The 22,000-nt window shown below is 40.7% G+C and overlaps 1 protein-coding gene across 3 annotated transcripts in view; it reads right to left on the bottom strand.

Annotated features, from left to right (window-relative positions):
* nipbla (NIPBL cohesin loading factor a) overlaps positions 1-21,907 on the bottom strand; it is a 32,620-nt gene extending 10,713 nt beyond the window's left edge. The window contains exons 1-31 of one of the 3 annotated variants that reach the window (XM_042487573.2): positions 21,518-21,907; positions 19,298-19,369; positions 17,438-17,587; positions 16,996-17,161; positions 15,746-15,846; positions 15,525-15,636; positions 15,167-15,327; positions 13,013-13,161; positions 11,810-11,900; positions 11,305-11,526; positions 10,832-11,080; positions 9,415-10,160; positions 7,713-7,923; positions 7,397-7,573; positions 6,211-6,384; positions 5,730-5,891; positions 5,519-5,625; positions 5,332-5,418; positions 4,876-5,107; positions 4,446-4,597; positions 4,260-4,340; positions 3,954-4,054; positions 3,649-3,778; positions 3,457-3,539; positions 2,860-2,992; positions 2,382-2,525; positions 2,164-2,250; positions 1,665-1,885; positions 1,413-1,515; positions 1,112-1,210; positions 736-882 (exon numbers count right to left, since the gene is read on the bottom strand). In XM_042487573.2, coding sequence (XP_042343507.1) covers positions 736-882; positions 1,112-1,210; positions 1,413-1,515; positions 1,665-1,885; positions 2,164-2,250; positions 2,382-2,525; positions 2,860-2,992; positions 3,457-3,539; positions 3,649-3,778; positions 3,954-4,054; positions 4,260-4,340; positions 4,446-4,597; positions 4,876-5,107; positions 5,332-5,418; positions 5,519-5,625; positions 5,730-5,891; positions 6,211-6,384; positions 7,397-7,573; positions 7,713-7,923; positions 9,415-10,160; positions 10,832-11,080; positions 11,305-11,526; positions 11,810-11,900; positions 13,013-13,161; positions 15,167-15,327; positions 15,525-15,636; positions 15,746-15,846; positions 16,996-17,161; positions 17,438-17,501 — 4,692 coding nt within the window. In that variant the 5' untranslated portion in view covers positions 17,502-17,587; positions 19,298-19,369; positions 21,518-21,907. The remainder of the gene's footprint in view (positions 1-735; positions 883-1,111; positions 1,211-1,412; positions 1,516-1,664; positions 1,886-2,163; positions 2,251-2,381; positions 2,526-2,859; positions 2,993-3,456; positions 3,540-3,648; positions 3,779-3,953; positions 4,055-4,259; positions 4,341-4,445; positions 4,598-4,875; positions 5,108-5,331; positions 5,419-5,518; positions 5,626-5,729; positions 5,892-6,210; positions 6,385-7,396; positions 7,574-7,712; positions 7,924-9,414; positions 10,161-10,831; positions 11,081-11,304; positions 11,527-11,809; positions 11,901-13,012; positions 13,162-15,166; positions 15,328-15,524; positions 15,637-15,745; positions 15,847-16,995; positions 17,162-17,437; positions 17,588-19,297; positions 19,370-21,517) is intronic. The other 2 variants (XM_042487574.2, XM_042487575.2) reach the window with 2 other exon arrangements.
* Between the last annotated feature and the right edge of the window lie 93 nt (positions 21,908-22,000).

Here is a 22,000-nt window from a genome sequence, read left to right as displayed (position 1 = left end):
CCTGTACACTGCTCCTGTTAAAATTCTTTTCATCTTTTAAAAGCTGACTCAAAACATCCAAAATAAACTTTTTCAAGCTCAATCCCTGCAGTGCTTTCTCATGTAAACTCAGACACCAGAAATGCATAACTTTCTTTCCGCAGTAGACGCGCGCCTGCTCGCTGCATTTGCATATGTGCATTCAACAGCTGCCCCTCTTCCACACTAATTTCCACTAAGTTTTGAAGTGATGGTGCCAGAGAGAAAAGCTGTTTTTCCCCACACAAGACAATCTTAAAGATGTACAATAACTGGACCACAATTCAAAGACACCTCGTCAGAAGTTTGCTATCTAGGAGTAGCAGTCGACTGCCCGTGCACAGTAAGATGGTTAAGGTCACACTTCATTAGTGGCGTGCTGAGACAATTTCAACGCAACATCATGTTATTGCCCAAGTCAAGTTATCAATAGACTGGCAATGACTTAAACATGTTCTCTTCAAATAAATCATACTACCAAAGACATCATTTAATGTGGTTTGGTGTAGACAGCAAGAGACAATGGACCCAAAATGCACGGCTTGTCATGCAAACAACTGCGCAGGTTGATGGGGGGTGAGTGGTTGTTTGGGGATCACTGAACTAACACATCAATAACTATACATTAACATCTTGATGACACAGCTCAGTTCAGTTCATGTGGGCATCATGAGACCTCACAACACACAATATTGTGTCTACAGTGACTCAACTTACCAGTATCCTCTCTATGAGCATGTCATAGTACTGCTCAGTGAGTTGGGGTCTGCTGAGCACAAATCTGCCCAGCAGCTCTACAGCTGCCTCTCTCACACTGGTAGAGTTGTCCATTAAACGACCATGGACGCCACGCTGCATGTCAGACTGCAGAGGAGGAGAAGAGAGTGTCAGTAGACAGCATGGGGGGAAAAAAGACCACAAGATAACTTGCATACACAACAGGAAAGCATAGAAAAAACAGGACAGAACAATTTGACACAGCAAGAATGTGACAAGAACAGAAGTAACGACTCCCACAACATACACAGTGTGGGATATTAACGTGCAATTCAGGCATGAAAAATTGTCTTCATGAACACAGTTCACGGCATACCCTTGCCAATATGCTGGGGTCCACAGCTACAACCTCGGACAGACATTTCATGGCTTTAGTCCTTACAGCGATGGCACTTTCCCCAAGGACTCGCAATATCTATAAAAAATTAAACACAAAAGCCTATGGTTACACAAAATGACTTTATTTTCAGTTCAACAGTTTACAAAACAAACACCAGTGAGCCATAATAGTGAGCCTGTTGTATACCATGTCAACGGCTTAACAGATTATTTCATTTTGCTGCTGTGATTTATTAAAAAAAATAATGATACTTATGGTAGGAACTTTCAAATCTTACCTGTGTTAAATAAATATCAAAGCTCTGGGCGAACGGCCTCATGGAGGCCAAATAACGCACAATCAGACAGGAGTCCTCATAGTCAACAGTGTCAGAGTTCATTCTGCAGAGAAGGGCAAAAAGGACCAATGTTATTGGATAATACAGCCATAGAAGCGGGGGTGAGGCTGTAACTGGGTTTAGATGGGTCAAGTAAGTTTACATTATATGAAGAATATGGAGTATATTGCTTATACATTCATAGATCCTTACTTCAGTGTAGCAAAATGAGCCGGTGTGGTCTTGATGATGTTACGCAGGAATTTCTTGCGTTTCTCAGCACGCTGCATGATTTCACCAGTGGTCTCCATCTCCTTGGCATGTTGTGGTCCATCCGATGAGTCCTCATCCTTTGGGTTCTGGTTCCGCATGGACTTTTCAGCCTCTGTGGTGGCGTCCCGAAACCACTGGGCAATGTAGAACTTTCTCGCAAACTAGAAGACAAAGAATGTCTCAGTATCAGATTTAGTTGATTCATATAAGAAATCAATGAAACAATCCATTTAGCACACAGTAAGTGATACAATAAGCCAGTATTGTTATATGTGCCTTCAATGTAGCGATTTAATTCTGAAAGGAAAAGGTGGAGTTGAGTAATTTTAGCAGATAACAGCATGAATTTACGGCTAACAGTTACAACAGATGTTTTCCAGTGTTGTGCCAATGTGAGACACTGAACATGGACAAGGTTTTCAGTCTTTTGTAGACCTACCACTAGTGAGGCATCTGTCTCAGCATTCTCCTCCAAGTAGTCCAGTAGAGCCTTCTGCAGTTGCTGCGTCTCATCGCTACCTTGAGACTACATAACGAGAGAAACAGAGATAACAAACACATTATCTGCTTGTTCCGTTCAACTTGTTTTGCTCATTAAAATCATCAACTTATGTGCCAGGAGACAGTGTGGTCATCAGTGTGAGGTTGTTCTTCTACCTCTTGTAGGATTCGATCGATTGATCTCTGGTCCATTTTGCTGGTGACTGCGTCCTTCCTCAGACGGGCAGCCACTGTGCCCAAGTAGTCCAAAGAGGCTACTCTCAGAGCCATCTCTGTCTGCTTATTACTGAACTGGTGGACCTGAGCAGACAGTGAGAAAGCCAAAAAAACAAAACTTCAGAGTGCATTTAAGATTAATTACCTTCTTCATTAAAGCATCCTAAAATGTTGAAATACTTGACTGCTATTGTCCAAAACAACTTTTACAAACCTATTGTTAAAAATGTAAAGAATGCATACAACAAGAAGATGTACTTTCCAAATAATGACTTGCAACTTCTTAAGTTAAAAGGGTTCCTTTTTATCAAAGGATGGCAAAGCTATCCATGCTATTAAAGTGGGTTGTCTATTTTTGGAAACACTTAAGACAAATAGTTGCGTTCCCAGTTTAAGGAAAGAGCTCTGTCATACTAACCAGTAGTCTACCAAGCAGACTGAGCAGCAGCTCTGCAGCAGGCCACTCTGGTTTGTTTACTGTCGAGAGCAGGTCCTGGACAAAGTTCTCAAACAATGGCCGATAATCTTCTTCTCCCTGCTTACTGCCACACCTGAGGACGAGGAAAGACAAAGAAAGTGGCAGAAGAGGAAAAGGGGGAATAACAGGTACAAAAGGAAAGCATAATGAGAAAGAATGAATGATAGTAACCATAATCGGGGGTCAAGAACCATGACACCACCAGAAAATGAAGACACGTAAAATTCAGAAGAGCATTTGAATGCTTGACACACTTATGCAAGGTAAGGACAAGCAAGACCCCACATTGTTGCATCTGGTGCAGTTCAAAGCATGCAAATGGAGAAACATGCACACCACAAGAATGGGAGTGGTTTGATACATATTTCCACTGACTGCAGAGGGCTTAACAAACGGTGGTGGAAATGCATGTGACAGGTAGCAAAAGCATTATCATGCATTGTACACATGTTAATAAATGTTTAAGGTGACAGCTTTAGTGTCATGCAAAAAGTACATAGCATATTTCAAGGCCGTACAGAATGGAATGGCAATTACTTTTTGAGGAAGACTGAGAGGAAGTTTTGTGCTGTTCTCATCGCCGTCTCGTACGAGTTGGTTATCAACACGTCCTGATCGACCTAAAACAAGAAAAAGACTCAAATCATTTTTCTGAGTGTGTTTTTATTTGCATAAATTGTATATTTGCTTGCTTGTGTGGTGGTTTTGTGTGTCTGCTTGCTGTCCTACCTTGCTGTCGTACTCATCAAAAACGTCCTTGTCGTTGGGGAGATGGACCACACACTGGATCAGCTGCAGCACCAGAGCTGTCACCATTTGGATGTACAATGGTTCTCCATCCTGGTCTGAGCTGTTCAGCCTGAGGACACAGGGGGCAAGGATACATGATGAATAACACACATCACACTTTTCTACTTACATTTTCCTCTCTTGCTTTTTATTTTGCTGGGCAGAGAGTAATAAAGCCCCTGACTTGATGTCTTATCGACACCTAATGGACATACATCAATCTGAATTAATATAAAGCAAATTACCTGAAATTCCTGAGGGAGCGTTTGCTGGTGGGCAGTCTGGCCAAAGAGGTAAAGATCTCTTCCAAGATCAGCTGCCGATGCTTCTCATAACGTGAGAACACCTGGAGACAGAAAATAATAAAAGTGGTTAGTCTCAACCTTCGTAGTATTATAGAACAATAAAAACACGTGCAAGACACGGACACAAAATCACAAGGATCAGTTTAGCAGCAAAAAACTGCAATGTAGTTTTACACATAAAGTAACCCAAAAAGCTTGCTGCAGGCAGTCTTTTTAGATAAATACTTAGAAAGAAAAAATACTTACTGCTGTAACTAGTTTAATGGCACACAGCTGCAGCTCGCTGACATTTTCCACAAAGAAGGGAGTGATTCCCATGGAAGAAACCTGGAAAGAAAGAGGGAATGGTATTCATCTGGTTTGCAATTTTTGGCTTAATAAGCAGATAACTGCTGTCTAACAGTGTTTGTTTTCAGCTATTTTAGTTTTTACCTGGAGGATGGTGGTGTCTGTAAGTAGCTGGATCTCTAGGAGCTCAGAGATGTTGCTGACAATGTCGCACACTTTGTTGTACAACATGACAATCACACGTTGCTTGTGTGTGGAGCATTTCGCACGCTTTGCCTTGGAACTTAACAGGCCACCTGAATGGACAAGAGTAACTAATGTAAATCCTGTGTCTGATCATGAACCATTATTTTACATACTACAAACATGTCCCCTTCATGATAAAAGAAATGTCACATAATATTTTGGCTTTGGTTATAAATAAACCTAAACCTTTAATTGCAGGAACTCTGCTGCATATTGTAACACATTTGTCCACCAACAAACATGATGGAAGGTGCTCACACAATCAGCCCAGGCACATATAAAAATAAAAAAAATCCAATAAAATAAAGCCATTTTTCTTAATGCTCACCTCCGTGAGGGTCCACCCTGTAGACCGGGTCGTATTGTGGGTACAGTGTGTTCTGAAGGTGGAACTTGGTGTATTGTAGCACCCGCTCTATGACATCTTCAATGTAGACAGCCTTCGGCATGTGCGTTGAGGTCATGATGTTAAGAGCTGTCAGACAGGCGTCTGCTGACTTCGTGACTCTCTCCATTATCAGGTCTCGCCAAAGTTTCTCCTCATCTTCAGCATCCTGGTCCTGAGCTCAGAGAGGAAAATAAATTGAATGCTTTGTACAGAAATAAACTACTATCTGAAGGCCAAATTTTTTTTTGTTTGTTTGTTTAGTTCTAGCATAGGAATTATATGTAGGATTTTTTTTTTTTAAAAAAATCTACTTTTGCTGCCAGTGGGTATCTTTTCATTTTTCTAAAGGAATATTTTATGGATTTCTGTATTATAACACAAAATTCGCATGCTCACATGGTTCATCATGGTGGAGAGCTTGGATCCATCCTGGATATTCTTTTCCAGTATGTTCAGCAGCTTCACCAGCTTGTCTGATGGGATCTATAACAACAGAGACCATTAAGACCTACATTTTAAGCAGCACCACACATCCTCAACAGCCCAACTGAACACCTTTTTAATAATATACTATAGACAGTACCCTGCTGGAGATGCCCATGGCCTTAATCTTGGCGGACTCGCTGCCCAGCTCACTCAACTGGTGTTTACCGAGAAGCAATTCTTGAGGTATCTCGTCATCATCTGCTGCTGGAAAACGCAAAGCAAGCCCACAATAAAACAGAATGAGGTTTCTGCATTTGGATTTTCAAAGCTGACCACAATTTTTAAAGCCTGTCAGCACTGATATTTACCCATGGCGGTGAAATCCACATCCTCCAGATTCTCCAGGATGTTGTCGATGCTTGCTAAAAACCTCTTGAATGTGGATGAGTCCATCAACTCCTCTTGGGTCAGCTTGGGTTCATATGCTTTCCGTTTCTTCTGCTTCTCCTTCATCTTCATTTTTCTGGCAACTGAGATAGACAATTTCCATCTTAATATTTCTGCTGTTTGTTTTGTTTGAAATGTGTGTGCCAGATACCAAACACTCTCTCTAAAAGTTCATTCATCATTAATAAAACTATTCACTTCTAGGTTCCTTTCATGCTTTTCAAATCTGTGATATTATGTCATTCGTTTGGTTTTCATTATATGGACATAACAACATCACTGCCCAGTATCATGTAGAATTGGCTTCAGCTGTGGAGACCAAACAAAGTAGCTCTATCAATGTCACACACAAAAGAAAAATGTATAATTGGAAATGCTATGGCAGATGACTTGAATACGTACTTTCACTCATGCTAGGTGGTGGTGAGTGTTCGTCAGAGGAGTCTCGGTAGCGGCTCCCTGAGCCTCGTCGGCTGTCCCGGTGCCCGCTTCTCCGATGGTCCCCTGAACCCCTGCGCTCTCTTTCCTCCATATCCCAGGACCTGTCTTTGTCTCGGCGCTGCCGCTTCCTTGCAGCTGTAGAGATTAGGCATAAATAAATTAGGCCATATAATCTAAATAAAAAAAGTACAACAAACCATTCACAGTTAGTTGGTATTAAATTATAAAATATTTCTGAGAAGAAATCTTCACAAAAAGTAATTTCAATAGGCTAAAAACTGTCAGCTCATTAAGGTTTATTTCTGCAGTGCCAATTCAAAACAAGCCTGTTCGCATTGGCCAATTTTCCAACCTATTTCAGATGAAACTATGGCCACTTCTGTATGACAGAAGTTTCAACAGCTGCGTTATATTGAATTGCACTCATACTGGTCATATCTTTGTGACAACCACAGAAGCTTAGAAAATAGTGGAAAATAAGCTGTAGCAACTCAAATCCAGCCAGGGCAAGACCCAGCACCAGGAGTCTGATCCTGGACCGCAGAGATCCCTGCAGAGATCAGAAAACTTTCTGTTGCTGCTGTACACAAGTTAGATGTAGCACTACCACAGGAATGTGCTAGCTGATTTCAAGTTACTACAGCTGTTAAATGAAGGTCCGTCTCCTGGCAGTGGAGAGTTGTCTCATTTGTGGTCTGGTAAACAGTAAATGTAAATGTATTTTCCAAGCTACTGTAGCTGTCACATTTTGCAGGACCCATGTGAGCGTAGCTTTCAGTGACACATCCATCACAGCTTTCATCATATGGAAATGGGCGTGGCTTCATCTAAAGTGGGTTGGAAAAACAACAGATGTTGTTCGGAGTGGGCCAATTGCTCGGCCTCCTGTGTTGCTGCTTGCAGCTTTCTTTAGAACCACTCATCCAAAAAACCGCAGACTCCACATTGTGTCTCCGTTAGTCCACAGCAAAACACCCAAGTGTGAAGTCGATAGGATGACCAGATTTTCTCAAAAGAAAATCGATGCTCACATATACAGACAGAGTCCTTCCATCTCAGTTAGATTACATTTTAGAATAATGCTCGTGCTACAACCTTGTGCAAAGACTAGCAGCGAGAACAAACTGAATCAAATAATTTGACTCACACTCTCCATTTGGATCAAAGTCGTCATCCGAGCTGACCTCAGCATATTTGGGCTTCTCATTTACAGTGCTTCGTTTCCTCTTGTTCACTTTTACCCTTTCACACAGGGGCATGGTTGACTCGATCTCGGCCAGCAGCTCTGGGGGCAGCTCCTTTAAAACTGCTGGGTCCATACCTCCTGAGAATTTGACAATAACATTTTCAAGTTAATAATCAAAAAGTTTATTGTTTGTGAATGTCAGTGCTTAAAAAAATGTACCATGAGTGTGGAAAAAGTTCATTTAAAAGAAATGAGCAAAACAACTTCTTGTTATTACCTTTGCCAGACTTTGAGGAGAGCCTGTTCTTTCCAGACTTGCTGTGTCGGATGATCCTCTGGATCTGGTCGACAGAGAGCTTTTTCAGAACCACGACAGGCTTGGGTCTCTTCTGAAAGTCCTGCACCAAACCCAGCCTCTCCAGTTTAACCTTGGGCTGTCCCCACATTTGACTGTCATTTGACCCACTGCCATCCTTATCACGTTTGATCTAAAAAGACAAACAAACAAGAACAGTCAGGAAAGTCTTCTGAGTTTGTGAAGTTTCAAGTTCAAACATCAATTAATTCACACTTTAAATTATTGCACAAGAAAAACATGGTCTTTGTTTACAAAAAAAAACCCACAATCATGAAAGATTTTTAAAAAAGTAAACAATGGATCAAACTGATTGGCATGAGATTGGTGATTTTGATGTTAATTTCCAATAAAGTTCTGATAGCAAAGACTTAAAGGAATAATCCACAGTTTTCTCAAAACCATAATAGTAATGGTCAATTCATGGTTCTTTGTCAGTGTTGCAGTGTTCACCAATGATGAATGACAGGCCTAAATGAGAGATTTCAGTTTCATTCTTCCTTAACCAATGCCAGTGACCTCATAACTGATCAGTTTGAGTTACATTTCCATAAACCAGAGGCAGCACAGCCACTTTAATCCTTTCAACTTTTAATTGAGTTAATGGCAACTTCAATATAAAATTAGGCAAAAAGCCACATTTTCAGTAGGCATGCCAGTCACTGCTGGTATACTGTGTGGATAATTAGCTATTAGGGCTATACTGAATATCAGTTTTTGGGCATCGAAGCTTCAGTGAGAATTATCTGCTTTTAATGGAAGCTTCTCTCCATGCACTGTCAGTGTCTTTAAAATAACAGCAACATAGCATGCAGGTCGTAACATTTGCCATAATAGTGCAATAAATTAGACTGCGCAAGACAGCTATGCAGTTGTCAAATGGTTTGCCAAGCTTATTGCAGATTTGTGATATATGTATATGTATATATATTTCCTTCAGCATTTCGGGCAAACTTTGAAACTATTCCAGATGGCAGTGTAGTCTTGTGCTCGCACAGCTATAGTATTTCGCTACTTGTTTCCGCAGCTCCTGATTAAGAGCAAAAATAAGATATTGTATGTAATACATGTAAAACTGTGCCCTTTTTGTAAGCAAACACAAAAACTATGATGTTCAATTATTTGCTCAGCACAGTTTACTGTGGTGGGGGCATGCTGTCATGGTATGGGGCTGGGGGTTGCATGAAGGCTTTGAACACTACATTGACAAGAGATGTACGAAAGGATGAAACAAATGGAAGTTTGGCAACATAAAGAAAATTTGCTTTTTTCTGTCAAGGATTTTGGGCTGCATGATACTGACAGTGAGCGCTTAAGGAAACATTTACCCACATGAAACATCTGAGAAACAGCAGTGGAGCATTTCTTTAAGTTATTTGCTTTAGTTCATACACATGACTCACAACTAAAAAAAATCTACTTTTAGCAGATGGTTAGGTGTGGGTTAATGTGTTAACAGAAACTTTAGACCAATCTCAGGAATAAACAACAGGCTTAAAAATGGGAAAACATAAACATAAACAAGAGTGAGCAGTGGTGTGATTTGGTTTTGTGAGATTGCAGGCAGTGAAAGCTGAATGATTGGTAGGTGGGTAGATATTTGGTTTGCGTCAGCCCAGATCACCTTAGGGATCTGGAAGTTCTTCAGTGCGCCACTATGCCCTCCGAGGAGCTGAGCAGGGAAAGAATCTGGAAGTTTAGCACCAGAGGCAGATGAGGCCGGTTTGGAACCATCGTGCCTATTGCCGCTCCGACCAGGCTCTCCAGTGGAAGAAGCCCGGAACCTATCGCGATCACTTCGGCAGCGAGAGTCAGGGGAGCGTCTGTCTCGACCACCGGCCTCGCTCCGATGCCTCCTGTCTCTGTCAGATTCTCTGTCCCTGTCTCTTCCGTGCTCCCCTCTGTTTGATGACTTTGGCATGTCTCCCCGTCTGTCAGAGGACTTCTCATCGTGTCGGTGCTTTGATGACTCCCGACCATCTCTCCTGCTGTCATGTTTATCGACCCTGTTCTTGATGACTTCCGGTCGCCCATCTGGTTTCAACCGCAAAGCTGTGTCAGAACCTTCCACTGCCGCTGGACCACTAGCTGGTTCTTCAGGCCAGCGTTGGGCCTCAAGGGCTGGAATAGGGGCAGCCAGACAGGGGTCGAGCTGGCCATCAGCTCGGCCTGCCTGCTGGAGGTCGATGCTCACCATGAGGGGAGGGCGGCTGGCACCATTCCCAGCTGCGGTGGCCTCTTGCGGGGTCAGTTTGCCAGCATTGCCCCCTCCTGTTGATCCACTGCCCGGGGCACCCGTGGGGCCTCCTGGTCCCCCTGCACCTGGCTCCAGAGGAAAAGAATCCTGTTTCCTCTTCTTCAGTGGCTTGTCTGTAAAAAGGAAGACATGAAGATAAAACATATTTGTAAAACCTTAAGTCATAACTTGAGCTGTCAGCGGTTATGCATTCATCGCAATGCCATTAAAGTATGTACTTAACACTTTTGTTTTTAAAACACTTTAATCGCCAGCCCACATTTCTTTGTTTAAGAGGTTGTACTGCACTGAGTTTTCCAGCTACAGCAATGATACTGGTATCATATAAAACTAGAGAACATGGGGAACCAAGTGAACCCAGTGGTACCAACCATGTCATACTAGTTTCACAGAAAGGGGGTTGAATAATGTTCCAAAGTTAGGCTAAATATTGGCGATGGAAACACCATGGCCATTTCAAAGGGGTCCCTTGACTTCTGCCCTCAGGATATATGAATAATATGGGTTCTATGGGTACCCGTGACTCTCGCTTTAATTAATTAATTAATTAATTATTTTATAATAGTCCCATGCAGTTTGATTCATTTGATCCGTAATCAAGACACTCTGGTAGGAATTGCTTTACCTTTTAAATATGGACTTCGAAATTTTAAAATGCAATTAATCACAATTACCTAATAAAATTCTGCGATTAAAAAAATAATTGTTTTTGACAGCCCAAGTTATAAATTCACAACTGTTCAGATTTTATCCATTTAATCTTATTTAGAGATATTCTACACACCTTTATCTTGGACCTCCTTGGAGCACTTCTCACTAGCCGCCTCTCGTTCTATCCTTTCAATTTCAGCTAGGGCATCCAGCTCTGCCTCATCGTAAGGGGAACTGGGAGGTTGGAGACCACTGGCACCACCAACTTGCTGCTGCTGTTGAAGCCGAGCTCCTAGGTTTTGCTGGAGAACGGGCACCTGCTGAAAGCCCAGTTCTGCCTCCATGTTGTCAGAGTTCTGGTCCATTCCCGGCAGAATGTCACCTGAAATATTGAAAAAACTTTTTTACAAGGTTGTATTTAAAATGATTTCCAGTACTGACAGGATTTTTTTTGTTCTTTAAGACATGACCAGAGCATACCTCTTTTTAGTGCTGCTAAATGATTAAATAGCAGTGAATGTGGTTACACTTGAAACTAGAAATGTAAGAACCTGCATTAAAAACTGGGGATCCAGTTCAGATTGAGCCGATCCAAATCTTCCTTACCTTGGTTATCGGACTCATTGGACTTGACCCTGGAGAGCTTGAGGGTGAGTTTCGTAGAGTCCTTGTTTGGAGAGCTTACAATGTCGTACATATCTTTCTCCTCTTTCACTGCCGGGGCCTTCTTTCTCTGCTGGAGCTGCTGTTTCTGGTCAGGTCCTCCCTCTCTTGGTGAGGGCGCATAGGGAGGCGGTGACTGCAGAATCAGCGGAGGACGAGAACCCGCTGAGATGAAGCAACACAAAATAGAGAAGAAAGTTATCCTCCAAAGGCAGGTAAAAAGAAAGCACAGAAAACCAGACAGAGCACTGTGATGACAACTGATGTGCACGACGCTATATAAAGATAGCCACTAGCACTGAAATGAAAATCACTTTGGCCTTGTATCACAACTCATCCTGTTGCTGTGAGATTAAAATCATGAGTTTTACAGTGCCATAGGCGGCTTTTTCCTGAATGACACAAGGTAGGCGAGGTGTATAGGCTGTTCCTCTTTCTGTGTCCTTACGTTTGGGCGTTCCTTCACTCCCTGCTGGGGAGCAGCCAGACTGTGGAGACCTCAGGGAGAAAGAAGGATTCCTCATGGTGGAGTCCCCCTCCTGAACAACACACAGACAAGGCAGGATTAAGTTAAGCGCTTGGATTTTCAACCAAAAAACGGCCCCACAAACAATCTTAAAACAGATAGCAAGTCCAATTTTTATAGTCCAATTGTCACCAACAAAGCTGGCATCATGTTGGCAAAAAATTTAATGACATTCTTATGTAAACAAACACAAGGGCAATATTGTAACACATATGGACATGATCTTGATAACTTTTGCTGAGCTCAGTACGTCTATGATATAATTATTGTGACAGACCTAAATAAAGCTCCTCTAACGAGGGGGGACTGACTCAATTGTGCCGGTTCATTATATTTTTCACAACAAATTTTATGACAAAAATAATTTAAATTTTGCACCAATTATTTCTCACAATTCAGAACCACAATGTTTATTTAATTTAATGCCAAATACTGCACTATTGTCGGATCATTCACCGCATGTTATATGACTTTCCCTATATATATTAATAATTCTCTCGGACATCAATAAACAAGGACGATTTCACCTCGAAACCAGTGTAAATTTTTGAAAACGACTAATAGAAAATACCAAAAATATTACATTTTTTGAAGCTATTTAAGGTGAGGTTATTTTAAGCTAAACAAACCAAACACACAAATATAACCACACATACATATGTCGCTTGACAGGTTTATTCAGACACCCTTGTGCCTGGTTTGTTAGCATTACATGGCTGCCTATAAGAACTTAAGAACTGCGTGTCTACTCTTAAGCCTGAGGCAGTCTGTCAAATCTTGGGCCTGAATTCTTTCTAAATCTCCTCGTGCTGTGTATAGAACAAGTGAGCATGATTATATTAGCTGTGTTTTGCGTGTTTTTCTTCCATCGATAGCTCACTGTTTGCTCCCTGAGCAGAGACAGTGGGGACTTTCATGTACAGTGGCATCACACGCATGCGCTCTAAATGTTGCTTGGAGAAAATATGTTTTTGATTCACATATCAAATATTCTAAACCTCATGCATAGAAATTTCCTTTTTAAAGATAGTATTATCTAACTGCCAGACATTGTTATTCGTTTGCAAACTTCTGCCTTTGTCAGTAAACTTATAATGCATTCATGATAGACTTTGTCAGTCGTACCTCATTGCTCAGCCGGTGTACAATATTCATGTAGTCCTCAGTGCCGTGTCTGTCTGAGTGGTGGTTGGCAGCGTTGGCCATCTGCCCCGATACTTTGCCCTCATGGATATTTCGTATGCCACCTGGAACCATGGGGCTGGCCACAGACACTGAGATGATAAAAGAAGAAAGAGAAATATATATTTTTTTTAATCATCCATTAGTGAGGTAATTATGACATTGCTGGTCATGACAGGAAAAAAAATCATCTCTTAAAAATGTGTCTGAACGTTGTTTAAAAAATACAGTAAATATGCACATACTGGAACATGGATTTCATCAGAAAACTTTTTGGTTTAACTGTAAAAATGTAGCTTCAGTTCCAGGAGTCCCAGAGAGGCTTCATGAGACCCACAAGAAAGCTAAGTGAATCACTACAATTCTAACCACTATATATCGAAAACACAATAACACTGAATTTATTGTTTGCATACACAGTTAAAAAATATCTTTTTGTCAAAACTGCAATTTCATTTTGGCTATTATCTGCTACCTTGAGCAGCAAGTAGACCTCTGCAAATCACTACATGGTGGAAGCAAACCAGTTCCTCCTGTTATTGGTCTCACTGAAATGGGAGAATACAATTGACTGCACCAGAGCAGACACTCTAAATGCAAGGCTGTTTTTTCAGCCAGCTACGTTTACTTGTAGAAGCCACAATAATCACAGTTATTATCAAATTAATTGTGAGTTAGTCATATTTAGATGGCGTGTTTTTTTTACCAAAACTCGGCCCAAGCTTAGACCAGTAACAAAAGATCTTTACTATTATAGACAACAGTAATGGTTAACATAACAGTGAAGTTTGAACTGTGGAATTCACCGTTAAAATAATTGCTGCCAATAAAAAAAAATTACGAAATACAAAATTTGTACAGAACACAGAAACATCTGTACTAATACAAGTTCAAATACACAAAAACACAGAGAATAACAAACACTTGCTGCAATTATTTGCACCGCATTTTCTTTTGCTCTTCTGCCAACATGCACAACAATAACAACACGGTGATAAACCAAACTGACTAATAGTATTGGCCCTAAGGAATGTCTGGACTTAAGTTGTGAAATTGCCACACTGGCCTCCTTAATGTAATTATTTTGTATCGAACAATACTATTACTATTAAGCTATATTATCGATCATTGCTTGACTGTTTTAAAGTATGAAAAATTGTTCTATTTTATCGTTGAATTCAGATTTAACTTTTTTTATTTGTCCTCGTTAGTTTCCATTGTGTCATTTTCAATAACACTGAGAAAATCCCTTGTTATTCCCAGTTATATATCCTAATGAAACAGAACAAAATGCAGCTGCAAATTAAAAAAAAAATAAAGTAAAAAAGCAACATGGCAACAACTGTGAAGCAATGAAAGCAAGCATGAAGTTTTCACTAAAAGTGACTTAAAAAAAGAAGGAACAGGCTTCTGTCCACAAAATCACAGCTGCTTATCATATGCAACAAACACACCAGCCTGCATGCCTTTAGAAAACAAAAGTCAAGAATTTAGTTTTAGAATTTGACTACTTGACAGATATAACTGTTCTTTCTCTGAATGCAACAATTTATTATCTTAGCATCAGCATTGGCCCCATATTCATCTTTTTGCCTGCCATCGTCCTATCAGCAAATATGGTGATGTCAGTGGCATATATTTTTCTGTTGTGTCACATGAATTTTGGCGGAGGTTCAAAAGGACGGCTTGAGACTAACTATGTCCAATTGCCCCGGGGACTATAGAAAACGTGTGAGGGACAAACAGAGATTGCCCTTTGTACACCTACGAGATGAAAGGATGCTCACTATCTCACTATCAACGTGTCAAACACACCCTGTTTTTCCTGGATAATGCTACACGGTGAACAACAAATCATAAATTAAAAACAAACATCATAATCTGATCAAATCCTGATGCTGTCGCACCAGAAAGCAATACTTAAGTGCACCAGTTTAAAATGTGAATTTCTGAAATTATATCAAAGCACAGATCTCTTCAGATGTGGGTCATCACACAAAGCCTTCCTGAACGGGAACCTTTAGCCATATGTACACCTTTTAGAAGAAATTGTAAGTTTGCAAGTATACTTGCTTACACACACACATACACTCTTACCTTGTTGTATCTGTTGGTGTTGGTTATAGCTGGGTGGTTGTTGGTGGGAATACTGTTGTATATAACCAGGGGCAGGGCTCTGAGGAGTGTAGGGGCTGGGTACTGGACTGTTCTGGCCCATGTACCGACTACTGGAACCAGTCTGCGGTGCCACAAACCGACTGAACAGAGTGGAGGAATGAACAGGGACAAAGAAAGTGAGCAAGCAAGTAAAAGAACTGCATGTCTAATAGTAAAATAATAGCACTATATAACTTTTGTCTTAAGTTATATGGTGCTATTATTATTATTATTATGTCATTTTTGTATTAGTGTTTATGATAAATTGGAGCCTGCTAAACTGTGCAGCCTGACCCACCTTGATGGATTGGGAGAAATCGCAGCCGGCTGGAAGTTTGCAGGCTGGGCAGGGCTATGCATGGAATTTTGGGTGATCTTGTATGGTGGTACCATTGGCTGCTGCATAACATCTGTTTAGAAGTGAAGATACAGTGTATTGTTTGTAAATATTAACATGAAGCTGATCTTTATGATTGGTGCTTTCATTTCATTATGTGCAACTTGTATTAATCTATATACTTTTCTCCCTGAAGATGCCAGGGTTCCTGGCCAGCATGGTCTGCAGCAGCAGTGGTGCATCTCCCTCTGGCTCATCGCTACCCAGGTTGTCCTTCAGCTCTCTGAAAACACACGCAGAAATAAGTTCAGTCAAATTCCAAAATGGTCAAAGAGAGAAAAGAGGCTGGTATTATTAATAGTAATACGAAATTAAAATACACTGAACACGGTTTCAAATCATGTATGAATGCAACTAGTCACTGCATTAAAGAAAAAGAAAAAAATTATGTGTATATGTTTTATTAGATGGTAGCAAACTCATTACTGCTGTATTGTAAATGTAGGAGCAAAGTTGAAAATCAATGATAGAGCTCCTTCATGGCAAAATTGTGTTTACAGAATCTCTGCATCAATGTAATGACTTACATAGATTTTCCAGGTGTATATATTCTAGGGGATTTATATTAAGAAACATATATCAATCTCTTGATATAAAACGTGTGGCTCCTTGCACAAGCACTACACTAGATTTTATCTAGTGTGCAACCTCAAACAAATGTGACACCTTTCAAAATAAATTGCTTTTTTAAACTATATTTTTAAGACAACTTTCTTGACTTTTTAATATGTAGTATTTGTACCCAAAAAATACACCCTCCGGTGTAGAATTAAAACAACATTATGCAACTTTTTACCTTAAAATAACAGCGTCAAAATCATGTTGATGGTACACTGTGATAGAGAGAATGGCGCCTCTTTCGTTCCCACTCTGTGCCCCAAACATCTGTTCTTGTTTTATGTAACGCTGGTGAGCTGATTGATCTCCACGAGAAGTATGCAACACTTTACAGCACTAGCTAGATGGCTATCTTCAGTATTCTGTTCACTGAAACACTGGGGGCGTGTCTCCTGAAGGCTCTGACACTAGGCGGCACTGACTGAGCGCCGCTACACAGCGACAGACTCCCATTCAGCAGCTAACCCAACTGCACACAGCCAGCAGTGAGCAGTAACTGTCAGGACAGGTAGCTAATTTGGACAAAAGACTGAAAGTGATGGTTGTGGTGGCTAATTTGAAACAGGCCGGGTTACTTAATAGAGCAGTTTATCTCAACAAGTCAATACTGTGTGGTTCACAGTCCTTTCAAGTGTTTTCAGCAACTATTTTCTAGCATGTATAATGTGTTAAGAAAAAAGTCCCAGATTTTATTTTACCCGCACTTCAACATTTATTGTAGCATATTGTAGCAAACTTTCACTTAAACACTCACATGTGCTCTGTGGAGACCTGGTTGAGGCCATGGGCTAGCTGGGAGGCCAGATTCTCATCCCGACAGCCCAGTAGACAGGTAACTTCCTCTGCGATCCTCCCATTGTATAGGAGGCTCTTAGTGGTGGTGGCCGGGAGAGGGGAGGGGAGGGGCAGCTGGTTCAACACTGAGCGAGAAGAGAGAGATGATGTATAGGACAGAGGTGGAGAGGTAAAGAAATAGAGAGGCGAAAAAGAGGCAGAGTGAGAAACAAGCATGAGCAATACAGGAAACGTGGTAGTAGAAAAGTAGACAGAAGGCGAAAGACAAGGCAAGAGACAGAACATGCAATCACATTTGATCATTTTCATCAGTTCAATAATTCAGCTTCGTTTTACACTGGAAGACGAGACTTAACAAAAACTGTGAGAGTGTGTTTGGAGCACTGCTGCGTGTCACTCACAGTCTGTGAGGCTAGCGATCCCAGCAAGAGTGGTGATGGGAACATGAGGCATATCCCCATTCATGCTGAAGGTGAGGGTGGGGGAGTGTGTTGATACACAGGTAGATCAGGGGGTCGATGGACGACACCCGTCCTCACATCTCCTGACTCCTAGGAAAGAGGATGGTTAGTGAGGGAGAGAGAAAGACAAAAAACAGCATGAGTAATGGACAGGAGAAGGAGCAGAAAGGGCACAAGTAAGTGAAGGGGGAAAGCATAGATTTGCAAAATGTATAAAATAAATATAAAATGTATGTGTTATAAGAGGCAGAGAAAAAATGAACAAAACTGAAAATAATAAAATAATCAATATTATTCAGACACATCAAAAACATAGAATCAAATGCAGTGAATAAAGAAAAAAAATGCTGAATATACTGCCATGTCTGCCCTGACTCTGATGTTATGTTTTGTGAGGGAGAAATAGTGCCCGTTACATCATCTGTAAGATGGAAATAAATGTGTCTTCATAGATCTTATCAGTCAAGATAAACTGCCATGGATCTCACCATTTTCATTCATACATGTAGGATATTATTATTTAAATATGTAACTTATGCAAAAGAGGAGAATCTATAGTACTCTCTGCCTGAATTGCAAGGACACAAAATCAAGGATATCATGCCACTACCGTAAATTCAAAAAAGGTGTCTTACTCAAGAAATGCTCAACATATACAATTGCACAGAGGATTGAATCCAGGTCTTACTCTTACATAACAAGGTCACTAATTACTAGACCAGCCTGCTGCTCAACAACACCACGTTATAACACTGGTATATACCATAAGACGTTTCAGATAAACAAAATATTACGAGTCCAATGTACTGATAAATAAAATCATTACATGCTTACTATTTTTTACACTTTAAAGAGCAAGTCATAGTTCAGCCTCAGTACACTGACTGATGCTTATTATGAGTCATTTAAATGTCACATCAGATTACTTAGATCTCCCTTAATAGCTGATATGCAATACACAAACATCTTGGTGGAAGTGGAAACCAACACATATCTGCATGGAAAATATACTGTAAGCAGTTGTAAATACAACCGCACATGATCAACATCACTCTTTGGCTTATTAGGTTAAATGAAAGAAAGGAGCTTTGTAAGAAAAAAAGCAAGATGGTCATTTATCATATTAACTACTTAAAATACTTTATGAATAATATACTGCCCCAGTGATAATGTACTCCAGTGAATAAGCTTTGGCATTATATTTTACCATCTGTGTTGGTACAGATAGCATTCCTCTATTGTTACACTTAATACAGCTAGTGCTGTGAAACTGAATAAGTAGTCCACAGATGTCAGTCTTTGTGTTTATGCCATAGGAGTCAATTTCCCTTCACAAATTTCAAACCACTGGGCTCTTCACTCCTATCTTATTATGATGGATCTGCACAAATTAGGACCCTGTGTCCCATTTAATTTGTCTTAAATCCCTTTGCTTGTTAGGTGTCCTTGACCTTTCCAGTAACACTGCGCAGGAGGTCAAGAAAAAGCAGAGGGAAAAGCCAGCTGCAATTTTCTCAAAAATCATCCCACGCTTGATGTGTAAACCTAGTTGCTACGAGCCGATAAATGCCAGTACAGCACTCTGTTGTTATCCACATTCAGTCTCCATAACGCAAAATTATGATAAAGGGTTTACATATTATAGACACTGAAATTACAGACATTAATTGCATGAGTCTTAAACACTCACTGAATGAGTTACCAGCATTCTCTGTTGCTTCAATTAAGAGTAAACAAATAGTACTATTGATATTAATGACAAGTTAATAAAATTATGAATAGCTCAAACCATTATAATACCTTTTTGAAGAATTCTGTGCAGTCTCGGGTGGACTCACTGACATTTCAGATAAAAAGTCCTACTCCTTCAATCTGTTGAAAGAGAACATGGCAGGTAACTGCATTTGATTCTTCTTTGGTGACACATAGATGAAAAGACATCTCTAAAGCAGTTAAATTAAAAAAAAAAAAAAAAACTAACCCTTAACAATCGAGGAATGCCAGACGCAGAATCACAATACTGAGTGTCAAACATGCATTTCACATTTACAATGACCAAGGTTCTCACACATATTTAGCACTTTGATTTAAAAACTTTTACATAACTTATCCATAATATTTCATTCCATTTCCATAACTTTATTGAAGTAGTTTTAAAAAATGGCCTGTACAGCAACAATACCATATACTATTAAACAGGCACTTCACAGGTATTTGTGTTAGTGATAACTTACTTTGCTCCCTCATTAGACATTTGTGCCACCAGGCTGTATGTGCCAACAAACCACAGCTGAATATCCACCAGTGTAATTGTGTGGTGGATATTCAGCACATTGTGTAAGTGTGCATGCATTTAATGCCTATAATTCAAATGTTTTATGTCTGATCATTTTTCAGGTATGCTAAATAGCATTAGATTTTAAATGAATAATACAAGGAACATATTTTGCACAGACAAGTTTTGAGTTTTTTGAGAATATAATTTGAACAGCCAAAATAATATATATTCGCAACTTTTCCAAAACATTACGTTAAACCATTTAAAATTATTTCCATGCCTGGAAAACATTTTTTTTCTAATTTCATAACTTTTCGGAGAATTTCATGACTATGGGAACCCTGCATGACATTACTGCTGCACAATCTGCAAACTTAAAATGACACAGTATGCAGCGCTGCTGACCTAATGAAAATTTTCTTGAATAACTTCTGGGGAAATGCAACATTTTTGAAAGCAACTTCTGCGGAATCCCGATGCCACAGAAAATCTGTAAACATAATGTTTCAACCTGACCGGAGTACAAGCCGAGCTTTGAGGTCAGGTTGTAAATACATGCAACAGCTTCCGCACGACGTAACTGTTACAGAGAATCAACAGATGGATATTGTAAACATTATATCAGCTAACTGTAAGATTAGCATGCTTAGTCTGTGTGCTCTTCCTCAGTACGCAGGGGCTTGGCTGACAGCTGTGAGACTGACAGGCAGGAGGCAGCACAAAGGAACAGATGCACTGTGATGGTGGCGGCAGTAGTGGGGGGCTGCATCCTCCAGTAGCCGACAGCCACCGTACGCACTCTGCAAACTGGCTAACTGCAGAGAGCGATCAAACTGCATTCGTTGTGACCAAGAGGGAAAAATATAAACGATTCCACTAACAACAACAAATCTAGCAAACTCCGATAGTTAAGTAAGTAGATCTGAGGCAACGAAAGTGCTCAGTCTGTAATGTAAGTCACTCAAAACATTTCAAAACAGAATAGCAACCAAAACCAACATTAGCCCTGCCAAAAGCTCCAGCAACCAGCAGACAACGTTAGGAGTAAAATTACAAATAAAAGTGTCAACATAACAATTTGCTAACGAGTAGTTGACGTTAGCGTTCATTTAACTGTTTACCTTAGTTAGCTCATTTGCCAGCTGCAGCCCGCTACTTGCGAACAAAACCATTACACTGCCAAGAAGTTGACTGCCTGGATGTTTCGAGCTAACCGCCAAGCTACTGTTACCTCTCACGATAGCAGCTAAGATCACTAGCTGCCTAACATTCGCTAACAACAATAGTCGTGTTTTAATAGCTAGCTAGTTATGCTAACTAGCTCTAACTGTTGTTGGTTAGCCTCGGATGCTGTTCCCCGTTCAAATAAAGGGACGCCAATTCAAATAATACAAGGAAGCGCTTGTCGGGGTTGATGAATGTTGGTCAATTTTCCCCTGAGCTCGGGAAAATGCGATGTGATAGTGTGGGTAGATGTAAAAGCAGCGGCTCTGAATCCAATTCCGTGGCAACGGCCCAATCCTCGGGCTCGACAAATGACATCCAGTTGAGGCCGTGCGCCTTGGCGGAGCAAAAACACACCTAGCTAGCTTGGCTGGCTAGTTCGCTAGCTTCCGTTACCTCCCGGTCAACGATTAACGACGCCGTAGGTGGTCTTGCAGCAGAACATTTGTTAATGTTCTTTTTCATAATCGCAATTTAAAAAGTTTGTTGCATAAAGATAGATAGGTGATTATATTTACCTTCGGATGTTGCGTTCAAAGGGAGGGGAATGTTTTAGCTTGGTTTGTGTCCGTGTCCGTATCTCTAGCTCCCCCTTTCTTCTCTCGCAGCTCCTCCAGAAGGAACTCGATTGGCTTGCCAGCTAGCTGGTTAGCTAGCAAGCTAGCTATCAACAATAATCCGGGTCGGACTGATTCGTTCTTTTCCCGTCACTCAAGGGTGAATGTTTCAACGTACATTCATGGGGAAACATTCGTTCTTCGGAGTTTCAGTCGGTCTGCGCCGACATAAACAATGAGTGCAGCCAATTTCGACAGTAAATGAGAAATATGACGATTGTTGCGATCATCAAGAGGCTCTCCTCTCGTAGAACAAAATGCCGACCGGAAGTTCTGCCGTCTGACTGACCAAAGATCTCAGGAGTGACTCCCTCCATCGGCGCCAAACAAAATGCCATGCAACATTTAACCTCTGAGCCGCTGGACGGCGCTGTAGGACAACTT

The sequence above is a fragment of the Plectropomus leopardus genome, chromosome 4 (genome assembly GCF_026936395.1).
Source record: "Plectropomus leopardus strain MGB_pleo_1.0 chromosome 4, ASM2693639v1, whole genome shotgun sequence".
Classification (NCBI taxonomy): Eukaryota; Metazoa; Chordata; class Actinopteri; order Perciformes; family Serranidae; genus Plectropomus; species Plectropomus leopardus.
Note: the sequence above shows the minus strand (reverse complement) of the source record. Positions and strands in the feature narration are given on the sequence as shown.